Source organism: Salarias fasciatus, chromosome 11 (genome assembly GCF_902148845.1).
Source record: "Salarias fasciatus chromosome 11, fSalaFa1.1, whole genome shotgun sequence".
NCBI classification, from domain to species: Eukaryota; Metazoa; Chordata; class Actinopteri; order Blenniiformes; family Blenniidae; genus Salarias; species Salarias fasciatus.
The window spans coordinates 31,581,294-31,600,229 of record NC_043755.1 but is presented as its reverse complement, the minus strand read 5'-3'; the positions used below and the strand labels follow the sequence as shown (position 1 = coordinate 31,600,229).

Below are 18,936 nucleotides of genomic sequence, written 5' to 3'. Positions count from 1 at the left end.
GTCCACTTTACCCTTCAGGGGCCTGAACTGCCAGTACAGGGTCTATCATCCTGGACCAGCACTGTGCTGAATATACCAACCTTGACCTCCTTAACTACTACCGGAGACAAGGATCCCCTCAACTACTATTAATATACAATTAATTGGACAAGCACCTGAATCACAAGCAGGACTAACACCGGGACCACTAAGACCATCAGGACTATGGAGGCAAACAATAAATAAATAACTTTTAGTGAGAGATCATAATTCAAATTTTGCTCTTGAGATGCACGTTGCTCTGAAATCCACAGCGCATTATATAAACCATTAGACATCATTTTGATATATACATATATTCATGTACAGCAGAGCATGCATTATGCAATGTGACTGCAAAGTCCTGTCCTGCTGTCCTGGACCTTAAGGCTACTTTTACACAATTCATCCAGCAAAATGGACTTTAAAGTGGAGCTTTATTTCATCTAAATTAGCTGAATTTGCTAAATCATTTGCAGCGGTCTGGAAAATAAGGAAAACATCCCCAAAAACATCAGCAATCCACAAGCCTGAACTGAGTGATGCATTGATCAATCCCACTGAAGACAATGCACTTTATTTCGAGTCAATCCCAGAGGCAGAGACTGATTACTGGAAACAGTCAAACAGTATTAATCCACGACTGAAAATAGTTTCGAGCAAATGGAAGATTTAAAACACTTCCAGAAAAATCTTTAGCTTGTTTGGCAGAAATAAATTACATCTTTTTAACAAATATAAACAAATTTATAGAAAAATGGTGAAACAGTAAACCGACTCTGTATCTTAGTGTGAAGGCTGCCAAAATGATAACACACTATTGGAAGAAATTTGTGATTCAACGCCTTCTCCAAGGACATTTGTGGAAGACAAATTGGGGACTGAACACGTAACTTTATGAGTGGAAGTGAAATTGTTGAGAAATTAATGAGAACATTTGTGTGTTGCAGATTATTTCCTGGTAACAATGCTCCGAGCTCGGGGGTTCTGAAGTGCAGGCAGTCTATCCTGAATCATGTGTGACAGTGAATTATTGAAATGTTAAAATAAACGGACACAGCGACGATTCACTGAAAACAGCATTGGTTTTGTTGCACAAGAGTTACAGCTAACCAGGCGTGTGACAATCATTCAAGTTCCCGTGTCTCCACGTATGCAGATGATGGTGTAGTAAATGTACTTCAAGGCAAAAAAGGCTTTTAAATTTAAGAAAATGAGACGCACCTAAACTACTCGGACGTTCTCCATCGTCATTGTTGATTTTATTTCTAGAAGAACTATTTGCTTCAGCAGCAGTGTGCTTTGAAGAAAAGCTGCATTTTCTCAGAGAGAGAAAAAAGAACATTTTAAAAGTGTTGTACCCTTAAGTTTACAACTTTAAAACTTCTGTATAAGTGGATCCGAAGTGTGACAGTTCCATTTATTTAAAGACTTAATGGATAAACATGGAATTCAGGAGGCTAACAGCCATTAACAAGATCGTACAATGTGAAAACTAGCATTCAAGCAGAGCTACTTGGTGTGAAACAAAGCATTTGAGGGACGACATTAAGGGAGCAGGTTCTGTTTGGAAGCTTTTGCTCCTCTTCTTGTACCTTCAAAACCTGTTGGAAAGCCTGTTAATTTCCTGTTATTAAAGTCTGAAGGAACAAGGCGTATTGGCATCCTCCCAAGTAACTCATTTGACCAACAGGAGCCTCGGGAAGCGTGTCTTCACGCCGAGCGTTGGCCGCCGTGGCTGCAGAGGTGTTCCGGCCTCGTCTGCACGGCTGACCTGCTTTTCTCCGTCAGGATCTGCGTCCAGCCTCTTGTCCTTGGCCGTCTTCTGCTTTGGCTCGGCCGACAGTGATTATGTCAAATGCATTATGGATGACACATGAACTAAAACACCCCTGAAACAAAACGAAGAAAACCGAGCCGTCCAGCCGCCCAATCCTTCACAGTGAGAGACAGAAAGAGGGCTGCGAATTCTCTGTGCTCTCCCCCTCCCTGCCTCCCTCCGATCCCCTGGATCCGCCACACATCAGTCATTAAAATTTATGCCACCTCTGGATGAGAAAGGACTGGAGGGAAGGAGGGGGGAGGCAGAGAGAGACTGATAGCCCATGAATAGAGTGATGTGAGAGAGGAGCCACAGAGAGCGGAGGGAGTCCCAGGAGGTGGACGACTTTTGAGCTGCTTCATCTCAAACTCTGGTCAGGCTCTTTCTGCCGCCGACCGATTCACATCAGCTCATCCTTCTTTCATCGCGGCCGTCCCACCGTATCCTTTGTCATCCTCTTCCTGCCCGTTCACAGCCACTCCTCGCTGATATATACATAACTAAGAGATATCACTTAATGCAGGTATAAACCCCAGCGTTAGTTCAGAGCCGCTCTCGCTCTCCTCGAATACTAAAACCTGAAATGAGAAACAGCTGTTCTGCACTGTGGAGTCAGACTGATAAAATTCACTCCCCCTCTTCCGCCCACAGTTTCTCCTTCATTTACCCCGCTGCTTTGTCTCGTCTTTCTTCTATTAATCAATCTTCTTTCTCTGGAAGCGCTGGCTTGCTCTCCGGCTGCAGGCCTTCCCATCTCGTGCCGTGCCCTTTGTTTCCCCCGCCGCTCAGTCGGAGGTCTGAAGCCGTAGTTGAGTTTGGACGGGTAACTTTGGCTGATCCCTCTCACGTTCTGGTCCGCCGGTTTCCAGCGCGGCTCCGTCCTGCACGCTAAACCCGACTCATAAATCAAACCTCGGCGAGGAACTCGTAGCGCCTCGCCAGCGTGAAGCCGCACTGGCACTTCCTCGTCCTCGCTCTCTTTCCCTCCGAACGCCATGCAGCCCTTAGGAGGACTTCTTCTGAGAAATGACAGACACTCTAAACCCACAACCACATAACAAACCCCCGTTCAAATGGCGTCCGTGACCCCACACTGCTTAATTATCATCTTAAAGCTCTTTGACGAAATTGAAAACAACCTTTTATATCTTACTCAGCAACTTTCATGCCTCATTAAAACCACATTTTAATGAAACAAATTTCTTTTTAATCAAAATCTCATTACTTTAAATTCCTAGAAAGCAGAACGCCTTTAACAATGCTTTCAGAGAGCACCAGGAGGCATCGATAAAATCCCCAACTCATAAAAGACTCTTAAACTCAGCCAGAAATTAGTTATTTTGTTTGACACACAGCTTGTTTTTAAGTGAGCTGTCACAGTGATAACTTCGTCAGACTGTCCGCTTTGCCACTGAATACTAAATGTTTTTCTGACTCGAGCGCAGCGTGAAAAACTGCCGAGATAATGTCCGGGGCTTTTCTTCAGGTGGGACACTTCGCATTCAGATGTTACCAGGTTTTATTCTCGGCTGAAACTGCTTATCTGACAGCCTGCGGCGAGAACAGTCCTCAGAATACTGTTCATGGTAGAAGTGGAAGTATAGAAAGGTTTTCCTAGAATCCATTCGAAGAAGACTCAACATCTGTCGTCTCGAATGTCGCTGTGAATCTTGCAGTTTTGAATTTGCGCCATCAAGGAAAGAAAAAAGCAAGAGAGTGAACTTTTATCCTCTCCATTTAATCGTCGTGCGCCTATTTTGTTCCTGCTGACGGGATTTGGCGAGCGCGCTTCTCAGAACCTCGTATAAACTCATAACCTCGTAACCATAACTCCTCCACTGTTTATAACCGCGGGGTCAAGCATGTGGTCCGCAGGCCAAAGTCAGCCTGTAAAAGAGTAAAAATAACAAAGACCTTAACTGCGATATTTAAAAAAAAATAGAAAATAATTGCTTTTCTCGGTGTATTCACCGTTTCAGTGAGACTGGAGAACAAAGCGTCAAAACAGAGACGAGGAGCTAAAGCGTCAAAGCTGAATGACAACAAATTTCAGACTTCTAAAAGGTGAACAATATTATTGCTTATTTTTTGAGTTCAGTAGAATCAAGGGATATTTCTTTGAGTTGTCTCCATGGTGTGTGATTGCATTCTATAATTTCACTGGTCCAAGAGAGCTACGTTCAAACTGCGCAATGAAAGAAGTCTGAAAAATGTTTAATAGTGATAATTATGCAGTGGTGGCGATGGCGAGTACGCAGACGTCCGTTTGGACAGACGACCGAGCTGGACCGTTTTCACATCGAGGCTTTGAGGCTAGCTTAGCGGCATCTCGGTTGCTAGCTTCACCGACATCTCGGCTTGGATCTCAGCGTTGTGTTCACTACTCTGAAGAAATATGCTCGGCGGTTTGGCCGGATTGGAGCCTCTTCCAGGCCGCTTTTGACCTACGGGTCTTATGTTTGACACCCCAGCTCTACTCGAACCTGAGGTGGTAAAAACACTTGGAAGCATTTCTTTAGCAGGAGTAGTGATAAAGAGCTGATTTCCACAATGTGGAACTGCTGATCGAATTGATCCAGTTGTGAAAAAGGTGATTAAATCACAGTGAGAGTTAAATACGAGCATCTGGGGGCCTCATTCAAGGGCCCACATTAGGTTTATATGTTTAAATGATCCTGCAACACCAATAAACGGAAGCAGGCTGGATCTTTTTACCATAAATAACTGAAACACATTTCTGTAATAATCTGCACATCATTACAATAAATCCTCTGACTTGAGGTCAAAGATGTAAAAACACTGAAAAAAAAAAAAAAAGCCATCATCTTCGCACACAACAGCTTCAAACAAAACAAAAACAATTATTTGGGCACAGCAGCCAAATATCTGCAGGAACACGACAGGACGGACAGAAACACGCATTAGGGAAAAAAATCCCATTAGCCTCTGTCCGTGCGGGGGCGTCTGGGCGGCCATGCAGAAGATATGCAGTAATTCCAGGTCTGCACATTTACAGGCGTCAGAATAATCTATTGGAAGGCAGCCGGCAGTGGGAGAGCCCCCCTCCTGCCCCCCCCCCCCCCCCCGTGTTTGTGTGTGACGGGATAAATGCAATGTGATGTCAGTCTACAGCAAACTCCACACACTGCAGTTCACACCCGATAAGAGAGGAAACACACACACACACACACACACACACACACACACACACACACACACAGCGGCGTGGTGATTTAGCGACAGGCTGTACATCAAGCACACAGGGACACGCAGAGTCCTTGACTGTCAGAAGGAGAAAATAGTACCTTTAACTGGCCGCACCCCTCCTCCAGCCTTTACTCCATCCATCCGTCTGCCCGCCCATTCACGCATCCATCCATCCATCTCTCCCTCCACCCAACCGGCCATTTGTCTCTCTCCTCTGTTTGGCTGTATGATTGAAACAAGTGCGGCTGAACATCACTTCTGACTTCATGACGCAGGCTGTGAGCGACGCAGGGAGGAGCGGGAGGAGAGAACGTTCCCAATAATTGACCTGTTGCCTGCACTTTCAACTCCAAATGGAATTCTATTGCTTTTTTTCCTCCCCTCCTCTGACAACGTGCGCCTACAATGCATGGCTTCCGCAATGGTACTTAAAGAAAATAATGACTTTATTAATCACAGGCTTCCCGTTCTGTGCATTAACCAGAGAGCCGCCGGTCTGCAGGAATTAAGTGCAAACAGCCGCTGCTTTTCTCTTCCTTGTTCTCTGCCTTTTGCGTCCACTTGTGATAAATTAAATGTGTTCGCACCGTAATGTTGTTCTGGAGGTTTTAAAAAAAGTCTAATCTGTACATTTCCAGTTGCAGAGGGCTGCATGTGACCTCTGAACTGAGAGGAGTCCCGGTCCAGGTCCAGGTCGTCTTTGACTACATTAAAAGAAGAAATAAAAAAAGCAGTGCTTGTGAGTTTTACAAAGCTGTCCTTGGGCTTCTTCTTTTAGAAAAAAAGTGTTTTTGTCTGTGTGAGACAGACTGAATGATCTTCAATGTCAAAGGGACTTTTCTTTTTATTAAACATCAGTCGCGGCAAAGTATTTTCTCTGTGAGTAAAGTTTCCATCTTTTTTGGCTTCATCGATGAGCGTTTCGGCCGAGTTCATCACGGCAGGTCAGGTGAGCTGAATGTCTGATCGACTGCGTTAATGCCAGTCGCGTTGCCCATCCTGTCAATCTGTCGGGTAAACGGACACCAAAACAACACGAGGAAGGTTTTCCGTGTGAACGAAGCCCGAGTGTTTCTGCTGCTCTGATGATGGACGAGCAGACGTGACCTTTCACCCCATGACGCCTGGAAACACTAAATCCAATCAAGCAGCTACAGGAGATGCCTGGACGACTCTATTCAGTTATCTCTAAGATAGTCAGAAGTAAAGAAACCCTTCCTCCACATGATTTCTCAACGTGGTCGACAGAGACAAATCAAACACTAAAGAAGCAGACGCCGATTCCCAAAACGCAACCAAGGTTTTCTGTTTTTATTTGAAAAGAGGGTCTTGAAGTCACTTTGATCTGAACTGAATCGTGATCCACATAAGCCTCGGCATCAACAGAGGGGGCGTGGCCTAAACTTTCCACACTTCAGAGTTTCAGCCCATTAATGTGGAGGAGTAATTTTCTGCCCGATGTGATTCATTGTCTGTAATAATGAAGCCACGAGGAACAAAAGTCTGCAGATTTGCTTTTTCTAATCAAACACTCCAGCAGGAGGTTTCAGCTGCTAATTCTCCTCCGGACCGACTCGCACTAATTAGTGGGCTCAGCCGCCGCCGCCGCGTCGGGTCAGACAGGAAATCGCAGCTGTATGAAGACGTTATTAGTTCTCCGACTCGCATCCACCCAGGACACATTTGTAAGTCGGTCAATAACGTGTAGCCGAGCAGCAGCAGAGGCAATAATTTTCATACCGCGGCCGCCGATCCTCCGGTGAGCCGTTCAGAGCCGCACGGATCGGCTGCACGTGCACGTGCACGTGCACGGCGGCCGGCGCCACGTGATCAATACTCGATCTGGAGTCAGAGGCGGCGGCGTGGCTAACGCCAGGTCAGCAGGTTTTATGAGAGCGTTTAGCTCGTCTGACAAGTATCCATTTAGTTTACACACGTTAAACTGTTAGTGTTCACACACACGCACGCACGCACGCGCGCACACCTGACTTTACAGCTAAAGCTAATGTTTATGCGATACTTGATTAATCAACGACCTTTAAAACGATTAGTCAAGCAACTGGATAATGACTCACAGAAGTAATTAATGTCTCTTATTCAGCTATTAGTTGCTGAACTCGGCTCTTTGAATTAATCGGTTTTGTGATAAATAAAGATGGAGAAGTGGGTCAGTGGAGGAAGCCGCTCTGAGTCCCAGACGTCCGAGAGAAACGTCTTCAACCAGCCACTGTGCACGTGCATGTGCACGACAGTAAACAGTTCCGTGCACACTGACCTCCTGCAAACTGCTTCTACCCGCAGCGACCGGAGGATATTTTTCTGATTTCACTGTGAACTGTCACGAGACGCCGTCTTGCCGTCGTTTCTGCTCCACTCTTTGATTTCAGGAGACAAGCAGGTGAAGCAGGGACGGTAAGACGTCCTGATTGCCCGATTTGTTCACAAACGTAAACGCCGAGTGTCGTCGCCAGCTGCCAGGCACTGACGCAAGCTCTGGAAACAAGTCCGACCAACATTTCTGTTCACCGCGACGCAGATTAAGAGTTTTCCATAAAAAACTTTTTATGGCACTGTAAACATCTGAAACAAGGCAAGAAGACTTCAAGCTTCCTGATTCATAAAGTTTTCATGCGCTGCTGTGTTGTTGTGAGAGAATGGCAGCGAGATGCTGCTACAGGCCCCCATATGTACACAAAGGTAAACAGCGGCGGTGCTGAAAATAGCGGCGGCGGCGGCGCAGCCAGAAGTTGCAGGAAGAGTCCTGGAAAGACGTCGGGCAGAGTGAGAGCGGATGCTGCTGCGGACTGAGAGTCTGTGTTTCTTCCTCCAACAATAAACGCTCCGGCAGCCGCACTGGAATAAAAACTGACATCCTGTAATAATACATTCTGAGTGCGGCGCTCCGCGTCTGGATAAACGGCTCCGACGGCCGACTCCTGAACGAGGACCGAAAGGACGGAGCAGAACCCGAGTCAGCGCGGAGTGAGGGTGTGTTCCGGCGGCCGAGGCGACGTCTGTCAGCTGCGCTGGGGAAGCGGTGTGGACCGGATGCAATTACACACTGTGTGTGGGTGTCAAGGAGTGTGTGTGTGTGTGTGTGACTTACTTGAGGCTGCGTGAGACGGTGGCACAGCTGCCAGACTTGAGCCAGATGCAGTATGGGTCCCGAGAAGACAGACAGCTCCTGTGTAACACACACACGCACACGCACACGCACACACACTGAATCAGAAACTGATCATGGTATCAATGATCCAAATACCACCAGAGACTCACAGAACTGCAACATATTCTATTTCAATGAACAAAAAGTTTCATTTTCCGTGACTCTGAGCACCACTGTCGTCCAACCAGACACACAAAACAAAACATCTCACTTCAAACCGTGTAAACGGGGCCGAAACTAAACCCACTGACTGAGAGGGAGCACTTTTTTTTTTTTTTCCCCAAAGAACAAATCTGAAAGGATCAAAACATTATCAGTTAATGAGGTGTTTGCTTTTCCCATAAATATTAAAATTAAACGACAGTACTCAGTGTCAGATGCTTCTGTAACGCCGAGCAGCTGCAGATTGATGCATCCAATCAAACGGAGCCGCCGAGGCTCAAACTTTTTACTGCGTCTGGTAACGTCCACATCAATTCTCGTGGCTTCCAGCTGATCAGTGAACTGACGACAGCCACAGAGCGGATCAGGTCAATAGCTGGGATTAACGGCGAGGGACGAGCTGCCAGTGCAGGAGGTCAGGAAACTGGAGAATCAAGACTCCGCCTCTCATCAACACAAACACTGTGGTGGTTGGGAAAAGTTTCTCTAACTTCTCATATGATTCATGTTTTTTATGAACTTACACTGCTAAAAAATTAGTAAATTCTGTTCTACTCTATTGCTTGAAGGGATAAATTGTGGCGTTAAAGGCAGTGAGCAGAGCCTCACTGCTTGTTGTGTTCAGCCAGCTGGTTCTAATCTTCTGGCCGATCCGTGTGTCTTCCCAAAGTTAAGTTTCTGGCTGCAGTCCTTGTTAAACTACAGGAAGAGTTCAATAAGAGAATCACTCAGTGCGAGCGTGTGTGTCGTCTCGCTAAAGGTTAATTGTGTGAATGTGTGTGAGTTTATGTCCTGTAAGCACAGAAAACAAGAGGAGGGACGACTCATTAAATACTGTACGCAGAGAGAGAGACGCGCTTTACGGGCTTCAGGAGGAGAAAGAAGAGGGGATTAAATTAGGTTTGCTTCCACTGCAGACAAGTGATTTATAAACGTCGAAGCCATGTAGATGTGTTCGAGAAAAATCATTGATTATGTTGTGTAACAAACCAATAACTTACTAAAATATTCTTCACAGCCATGACTGACTGACACTGCTGCAGAATATGTATCTTCATTATCTGAATATCACGCTGATCTCGTCCACAATACTTGTTTTTTTTCTGTGAAATGGAGCCATTATTATCTATTAATACAATATTGACTTATTCTTTGTTTTCTTTCTCAACTGCTACAGCAATATTGCAAAAACTGCTTCATATTACAAGGAAAAATGTCCTTATGGTTAATTGATAAAATGCCACATTACACTATTGGAACGTTATTACAAAAAAGACTGAATTATTAAATTATAGATGTTTCAGCTTTTTTGGGACGCCGGAAATCAAACACTGATATCAGTTAAAGTGAATTCATGGCTTGTTTTTACAGCTGCAGACAGTCTGATATTTAAAGACACTGCAGCTCCCAGTTTATCAGTGAATATTTACACAACACGCACACTGTTCCTATGTATGAATAAAATATACAATCAGCTTTGTTTACTGCCGTCAGCTTCAGCTATCAGGCTTCAGAGAGTGAAATGTACGTCAGTCAGATTAGTCCCTGATTGGAGTTCTGACTTGTTTGTGTTTGGAAAGGAAGGCGCTTTAGCAAAGAGCAGGTTTTATTCTTTTTCTTTCGAAGCTCCGCCGCACAGCGACGAAGTGACGATGAACAAAATCAATGACAAAAACTCCTTTACTGTCGTCTCACCTTCTGTCCTCTCAGGTCAAACTGACCGGCTCATTCTGGACCATGCATAAAATGAAGCAAAAATGTCTAAGTTTCACCTTCCTAATGAACATATTCTGGATTTTACAGCGGTTTTTAACCTTCATTTGAATAAATGTACATCACATTATTGAATGGAAAAAAATTACATTTTGAATTATTTCCACTATAACTATGATCAGATGTGCCGAAGTGGCAGCAAATACTCAAACTGTAATTTAATTCAACTTGAATGTAGTCTGCATGTATTTGCAGGTGGAGTTACTGTTTTCATTAGAGTGCAGCACTCTGCGCTGCATGTTTGTATTAAAAGAAACATAAGGACTGATTTTAATAAAACGGACATCAGACAACATATGGAGTCAGAATTAATTTGACTTGCAAAGAGAGACAAACTTAACCAACTATACATGTCTAATTTCCCAATAATGAAATGGAAGGACATCAAAATTAAGACGCTGACTTCTGAAAATGTTTGGAAATGATCTGAACACAAGTGGAGCGTTAAGGAAATACTGGATGTGTGCAGAGGCCACACGGATCCTAACTGATGTGCACAAAGGTGAATTTCCCAAAAATTTTTCAAATGTTTCAAAATGATTAAAAGACACAAATAAACTTCACACGCCGTCCTTCCTTCCATCTGTGTATACCTTGCAATGACAAAGCTTCTTAATTCTAGGATGTAATTTTTACATTCTATCTTTACTCGGTCTTTTTTGTGGTCAAGCATTACCTGACTCATCTGTAAATTAGGGCTCTGGTGTTCATACCGATGATAAATGTGATCTCTAATAACTCGAGAGTCAGTCACGGTGACTGTTTTCCAGCGGCCGCGTCTGAAACGTGTCCTAACTTTGTTTTTGGGACTTTGGGACGTGGCTCTGTCCGGCTCGATGCGGCGGCTGCAGCTCGGGGTCAGGATGACAGCAGGCCGGCTGATGAGGGTCGGGCTGACGGGCCGTGACTGATGGTGGAGACGGAGGAAGAGCGGCAGATGTTTCTCCATCACTTTTCATGTTCGGCAGTCAGCAGAAAAGGTCAGTACAGTACGAGCCCCGCCGTATAGCCGCTCTGCGATTTGCTGAATAACGTGAGTGGACTCGGACCTGCTTGCTTCCTCAGAGCCTTTAAATCAGTCAGCATTAAGCACCATCAATAGCCATTAGTCATCCTCTGCAGCCTCCAGTCCCAGCGGGATCTCAAGACCGGCGACTTTCCTCCTGCTTTCCGAGCCACGTGTCGGTTTGTTGATTGCACCGCGGCGCCGACCTGACGTCAGCCTCGGCAGTTTAATCGCCGGCTGCGGAATGAGATGCATGAATCTGGTGGCCTTCGATGTGCCGCCGAGCGATTGCCCAACAACAACGGGTTGTCAGCAGGAGGATGAACAACATTTTTCACACCTGCCGGCACGTCGCAGGGCCGCGGCGCTCGCTCAGAGACGAGCGGACGACGACAAACGGCTGCGGTGCTTTAACGCCTCCTGCTGCTCTGAGCCTCTCAGACAGGCGTAAACAGACCGCCGAAAACCTGCTCCAGTTTTAATCAGGATCCTGCGAGCGGCGAGCGCACAGCCATCTCCACCCCGGAGAGGCTGGAGGGGAATCTGACCGCCGACACGCGACTCAAGAACAGGAGAACGCTGACGGGAGGCGGAGTCTCCCTTTCTGTGAGTGCCGCTGGAAACCGAGGATGAACTAAAAAAGCTTATATTTTACATTCAAAATGATATTAATTAAACCAGGGGTGTCAAACATAAGGCTCATGGGCCAAATACGTCAGGCCATCCAGCCACCCCGACCTCCTCTGTCTATGTGGACGATTGGGGGGAAAAAACAATGATTTGGTGTTTGATTATCAATACGAAGGGAAAGTTTTCATTTCTTTTCATCAACAACCTTTTTTTGATTATCTTTCACCTTCTAATTAATGTAGAAACTTCTCACAATGAACATCAACTCGAAGGCCTTCTATACACGCCCATGTTTTCAAGTGAAAACTGACGTTTTCGGACGCCGTCGTGCAAACCGTGTCTGAAAGGTTCGGCTTATGTACATAATCATCGCAACACAGAGAAAAAAGCCAAATCAAAAATATTACCACCAACGAGCGAGTATTTCATATGGATGAACAATAACCGCATTCTTTGAAATAACATCGACAGTGACTGACGGTGGCGGCGCCTCCTGCCCTCGCCGGGGCAGGAAGCATCTGCCGTTCACACGAGGGCTGTCAACGTTTACAGTTTTTTCTACACGTGTCACCGGGACTTCTAACCGACGTGTGACCGGTTACACGTGACGCCAGAGATTTGTGATCATCTTCTACTGCAGTTGCACTGTATGACCACTAGAGGGCTCTGTCTCCATTGAAATACAGTCCCTCATAATCCCATTAAATCAAAGATATCCAGTAGTTATCAGACAAAAACCTTCATCCTATCATCAACCACCCACACAGGCTGCATGTCGAGCTCCACTATTCCAGTTCTTAAGTTGATGATATGTTCACGAAGCGTAAAATCCCTCATGCTAGCCTGTGAACCGCTGGCGGTAGCAATAACGAGCTAGCTAGCATGCTAGCCGTAGCACCGCTGCCAGTGACAGGTCTCTGTCCCTCCAGCTTGTCGGGGTGTTTCCATGGCAGCTGGTCTCTGCTGCTGTAAACCAGCTTCTCCTGCCTCAGCCTGACCCAGCAGTGTTTCCAGTCCGTTAGAGGAGCTGCTGCACAGCGCGCCGCTCGCTGTTAGCTGCCACTGCGCCACATGCATCGATGATGGGTGCGGCTAACTGCACCAGAGGGAACATTTAGTTAGCTAATGTTGTTATTTGAAGCTTTCAGGCAACATTATGACCCCAAAAACATTATATGAATTGATGAAAAAAAAACGAAGAGGAGGAGGAGGAGGAGGAGGAAAATGACGTGTACATGGTTATTCCTATTTTTTTCCTTAAATGGTTGATTTTTTTATCCGTCTACACGTGTTGACGTTGACACCTCTAGTTCACGCTCTGATTTTTGCAGCCGTACGCCCTGCAGCTCGCCGTTTCGCCCCGTGGTGTGTATCTGGATGGAGAATTTGTGTATTCATGAAGTGTCCTGCGAAGTGTCTCCAGCAGAGGAAGACTCTGTGTTCGGAGCGTCCTTGGTAAACAAACACCTCAGCCTAATTACATAATTTTCAACAGCATAATTCTGTGATTAGTTTTATTCCAAAGGGTAATTAAATTTGCAGAAAGGGGAGAACAAAAACAACACATATATATGGAAAACAAATAAAATGCATGCATCGCTGTGCATCTTGTGTTGCAGGCTATCAGCACTTGCAGAAACAAAAGATATTGCCTGAACTTCAACACAAACTTTCCCTTTTGTCTCCAGAAATTGTAATTTTCTTTGTTTTTGTTTTTTTTTTTTTATTCCCTTGTTTCCTCTCACAGATCAGAAGTGACCTGAAATGACTCCCAGCCTGACAATATGCGACGACTCGATCCGCTTTAATAAATTATTCAAACACTGGCCGAAAGGTGCGTCTGCATCGCAGCGCTCCCTCTTCTATCGCCGCCGTTCATCTACAGTTACATGACAGGAGGGAAGCGCAGATTTAAAGGAGCAGTGATATAGAAAAAAAAAAACCCTTTAGAGTCCGGTTGTGTGTCCAGACAGAGACGGCGAGGCCTGAAGACGGCGTCACGTTTTCTCTTCATCTCCCACTCGAGGCTACAAGCTTCCCCTGCTGCTCTTAAAACCGTCACGCTGCTCCAGGTCAGGCCGTGATGGACGCAGAGAGGGAGGGGTGTGTGTGTGTGCGCGTTGGCCAGCGGTCACGGCGTGTCAGGAACATCCATTAGTCCGCAGAAAGCCTCTGAGGCTCATAACTCCCACCTGGCAGGTGGACAAAATCCACACATTTCACTGATTTGGAACAAAACGACGCAGAGTTGAGGAACATTAATTAACCCGCTGCGGCAAAAACCTCGTTTACGCAACATTTTCAAGTGCAAACAGAAAACTTTCATAGCGTCTTGGAGGTCTGTTTACAAGACAACAGCACTCCGACACACTGAGAATACAACTTTTTGAAAATCCTCCAAAACTGTCTCGGTCAAAACATCATTTTGGAACACTGTTTTCAAAACGCTGCGAAGAGGAAACCTTTCCGACATGAAATGGAAAGCATAAAGTGTATTTTCACTTGAAAGTTGTAAAAAAAAAAAACTGTCTGAACTATGTAGATTATGAAGAAAACATACAAAAGGAAAACACGGTCACTTCCCTGACAGGAGGTTAAAATGTGGTTTTGGATTGAAAACCGGAGAGAGAGGCTTGAAAGATGAGCAGCAGAGAAAACAGTTTGGTTGAACGGAGCGTCAGAAAAATGAAGAGCGAGCGGTGAAAGATCACCCGGACTGTCAGCGCAGCGCACGCGGGTTCATGTGTGATGGAGCTCCGTGTTGATTTTACCTCCAGATAAAACAAACCGTCCGTCAGGGAACAACAGCGTCGACATGCGTTAACGGCGACGTGAGAAATCTTCCCCTCGTCCAAGCAAAACAAGCAGACGCTTCCCTCCTGCTGGCGAAAGCAGGTTCTCTGTATTCATGACTCGTACTGATCGTACGTGTCCACGGACACGGATCAGCCACAACATTAAGACCGCCGTGCATCACTCTGATACTCACAGCAGTGAAAGGATTATTTTTCTAAAGCATGTTATTTGTTTCTGTGTAATTTCTGCAGATTTCCTCCGAAAATCTACAAACATGAATGTGAGGTTTTTCATATGTTGCCTTTTACCCCAAGCTTTGCTAAATTTAGCGTCAGCTGCAGCAACTCTAACTTAGACCAACTGGGAATAGAAGATGAAGAAACTTTATGCTAATTTTTTTATGGAGCAATTGTTTTATGGTTTTACATGATTCATTTGAATGATTTTGATGTCTTCCCACGAATCAGCAATTACTTTGATGTACAGCAGAAAGTCCTCATCAGCTCCAGGAACGACGGCCCAAACAGTAAAAATAGAAACCGAGCCGTAAAGAAGACGACATCCTCCCACTAAATCAACGGCACTCTGGAAGAAAATACGAATATAAACTCATCTAAGAACAGTAAGCTGTATCAGCTCCTCTCAAAAAGTGGAAATCCACAAAAGTCTGAAGGTTTTTCAGGGTTTCACTGCCTCCTTTTGACCTTTTTTTTTCTCTTTATTTTTAATTAAAATCCCTTTTTTCATACAGTTCATTGCTTCAGCTCAAAAACTGAGAACTTTCTGGAACCTAATATTGGCAGGAGGACCTGGAGTGAAAAAAAAACAAAAAAAAAACAAAGCTGCCGAGAGGCAGAGGGAGAGAAACGAGCCTCGGCTGAGAGAAAATGGAGGCGGCGACGGGGAGAGATGGAGTAAATCTCATCTGCAGGGAGACAGATTCATTGGTGTGGTAAAGGAGGATATGGTGGCTGAAACCTGACCTCCTGGCCGGTGCTGATGCGGCTTACAGGGCCCCTAATCCCAGGATGAGGTGTGCTGCAGCTCCGGTCTCTAAAAAGGATCTGGGGGATGAGGCTGGCCCGCGAGCTTAAGGAAGACGCTCCCGATCCATTTTCTCCCCCGTTCCTCCATCTTCCAGCCTCGCCGCGGCCGCCGTCGCTGGCTCCGCGCCAATCGGCTGGATCCAATTTATGGCTAAACAACGCTGAGAGCTTCTCCAGGCCCGGGCTCCGAGGGGGCTCGCATGCAGCGGGGGTACCGGCGCCCCCCCGGGGGAGGCCAGGAGGAGAAATCCTTCCTCCGGCTTGAAGGGGATTGAGAGAAGGGGGCATCAGAAGGGGCCAGCATTCCTCTCCGGCCCCAAAAATAGATCCCCGGGCCGCGGAGCAAGTACATTAACCGAGGCTAAAACAGCGTTTGACAAAACAAAAGGCTGTCGACTCGCAGCCTTCCTCCGAGGCGAAGCTGCGTTCCACTTACTAACACTTCACTGGCCACTTTCTGCAGAGCCTGCTGAACACAGCAGCTCATGGCCGCTGCGTTTAACGTCAAGCAATGAGGGGATCGTTTAAGGTGTTGGTGGTTTAGGATTCAGTCCCGGGTTTGATTCAAAGGAATTTCCCTCTGAGATCATTTCTGTCAGTATTTATTATTCTAATACAGATCCACCAGTTTTTATTTCCCTGAGTTTATACAAAAAACTACCACTTTGTGCATTAAAAAAGTACATATTTGAAGTCATTCCAGAAAAATCACGTGAGACCAAGCAACCACTTCGACTGAGTTTCTCAACTGGCGGGTTGTGACCCAAAAGTGGGTCCCCAGACCATTTTCAGTGAATTTTGTTTAACTGCCTGAAACAAAACGTGAATACAAGAACGTGTGAGGTGGTTAGTCGCATTTAAAATGTTGAATAAACAGACATTCATATTGCCATTTTGGTGAATATCAACTCTAAATGGAGTTAGAGAACAGTTCCACCTTGAAGGCCATTTTCAAAAAGTTGTCATCGTCGTGTCTGCAGCATTACTGAACTGCCTACCGGGATTCAAACCTGTCCGCGATGAAATACATATAATAAAACACATTTTTTATATTTCTACAGCGAAATTTTGGAGGCACTTTTGAAAAACAAGCAGCAACGCGTGAAAATTGCAAACAATGACTGTGTGAATACTGTTTTTCTGTAAAACATCTTCCCGCCACTAGTTGGTACTAGAGAGCATTTAAGTCAAGAGGATGAATCGGTGCGTCTTATAATGACTGGATGGAGGAAGGATACCTATGATCAATGTCTTCTGGCTGAAATCCTGTTTTACATGGACAGTGGAGGTAAACACAACTCTCTTCCACAAACCTTTTTCTTCCATTTCCAAAAATCAGGCACAGCGAGGAAAGTTATTAACTGTGATACGGATCAAATCCACAAACAGCAGTTTGAGAAAGAGGCTGAGTTCAGTGCTGAAATGTGATGTGCACACACACACACACACACACACACACACACACACACACACACACACACACACACACACACACACACACACACACACACACACTTATCCTGCATGTAAATGCGTTCTCTGATTTAGCCCGGAATAACCCCATTTCTCGGAATAACCCAGATTTTTCTTTTTGTGCCTGTAAACAAGCCTAATGCTGAAAGACAAAAAGAAGAGAAAGTTTGGGGCAGTCAAGCCAGCGTCTCAAATCGAGTTTGCCAGTTAACATTTGCACAGCAGGAGCGTCCCTTATTACGGCGGGATAAGAGCACAGGATGATGAACGCTCAGATGTGAAGGTCACTCATGAATCTGAAGCCAATGAGCTTGTAACAATATCCAACCTTTAACCGCTGCATTTCTCAAGCCGTACAGCTTCATCCGGCGCTCACTCTCCTTCCAACAACACAAAGCGCTCTGGAGAAGGTTTTAAAGGGGAAGCTGGACTCAGAAAACCGCTTGAATCCGGCAGATAACAACATGAGATCAGTTCTGAAGTGCAGGTTTGGACGGCAGTGGACACACTCCTCACAGGAAGCCTGTCTGAGTGGAAGCCTCAGTAGGATCAAGGCTTCTGGGTTTCTGTCAGTTCTGGATGGAGCTAAGATTTTTCCCCCGTCCAAGAATTTAGGGTGAATTTCGAGCTGTTTTCCCTGTTCAGTCCTTTTTTTTTGTTTTCCCCACTGAAACTGAGGCCCTGTTTACAACAGCGCAAAATATTTTTGCCATTTTAGAATCTGTTCACACGACAACTGTGTCCGGAGCCACTGAAAAAGCAACTTTTTTATAATTTGTACTTTAACAGCTGAAGACTCTGTTTTAAACTCGACGTAAGCAGGAAAACTTCCACTGTTGATGATGCATGTTTGCATTTTGCCCTGTTTATTAGTTTATTGGTGTCTCGCTCCTCTGCTGCCTCACAGCAGGGCGCAGCGACAGACCTAGTTTTGGTTCTGCAAATACGCAGGTTTAGCGGGAGCAGGTAGCTAGCCCTCCGCCTGACCCCCACCCACCCTGGAGGAGGACCAGGGGATCAGTCCTCATCTGGTTTCTACCCTTCGACCTGCTCGGCATGGGGAGGCCCGGCCAGGAGCAGAAGGCTCCAGCAGACAGAGCTCGAGAGGGGAAGTGTGTGTGTGTGTGTGTGTGTGTGTGTGTGTGTGTGTGGGTGTGATTGTCTCTTTCTGTTGGCCTGATGATGGACGTGCAGATGCAGCCTGGCTTTCAGCCCCCGTCCCTCGGTAACACTAAACTTGATAAAGCAGGTGTAGAAGTTGCTTGCACGACTCTGTTCAGTGTAGTTTGAGACGATCAGAAGTGCAGAAGAGCCTTCCTCCACATGACGTCCGCACGGTTCAGAGTCGTTCTCAAAAGACACAAACACTTAAAAATAAACCAAAAACAGGCACAAGCGCAGCAGATGTTGATTGCCGACAGTTTCGGGACTGAATCTTCGAAGGCTGCTTCATTCGTTCGCCCTCAGACGGCGAAACGCGCTGCTTGTACTCACTTCTTGCAGTTGCTGTAGTCGGAGCAGCGGCTGAGCGGCACGCGGATCACGCAGCCGGAGAACGCCACGAACAGGGCGTGATGGTCGCGGTCCAGCTCCAGACCCAGCACCCGCCGGTCCTCCCCCCGCACGTTGCATCTGGGAACACAAGACCGGCGCGATCACACACTTTCCATTTTCCTTTCATTTTTTTTTTTCCTTTTTCCAAATCAGCGCCGCGGACGGCTGGTACAGTCTGAAAATTATACAGAGCGCCGGCTGTGAACCCAACTTCATGCAGATAGACTTTTGGGGCTGTGTGGTGAGAAGACAAAAGAAGACGCGGGGAAAAATGAGAGAGCGT

General features: G+C 45.9%; 1 protein-coding gene across 5 annotated transcripts in view; it reads right to left on the bottom strand.

Annotated features, from left to right (window-relative positions):
- Positions 1-18,936, bottom strand: part of sema6cb (semaphorin 6Cb) — a 201,645-nt gene that overhangs the window by 30,668 nt on the left and 152,041 nt on the right. For all 5 annotated transcript variants that reach the window (XM_030103834.1, XM_030103838.1, XM_030103839.1 and 2 more), the window contains 2 exons: positions 18,594-18,731; positions 8,154-8,231 (listed from right to left, as the gene is read on the bottom strand). In XM_030103834.1, the coding sequence (XP_029959694.1) occupies positions 8,154-8,231; positions 18,594-18,731 (216 nt within the window). The remainder of the gene's footprint in view (positions 1-8,153; positions 8,232-18,593; positions 18,732-18,936) is intronic.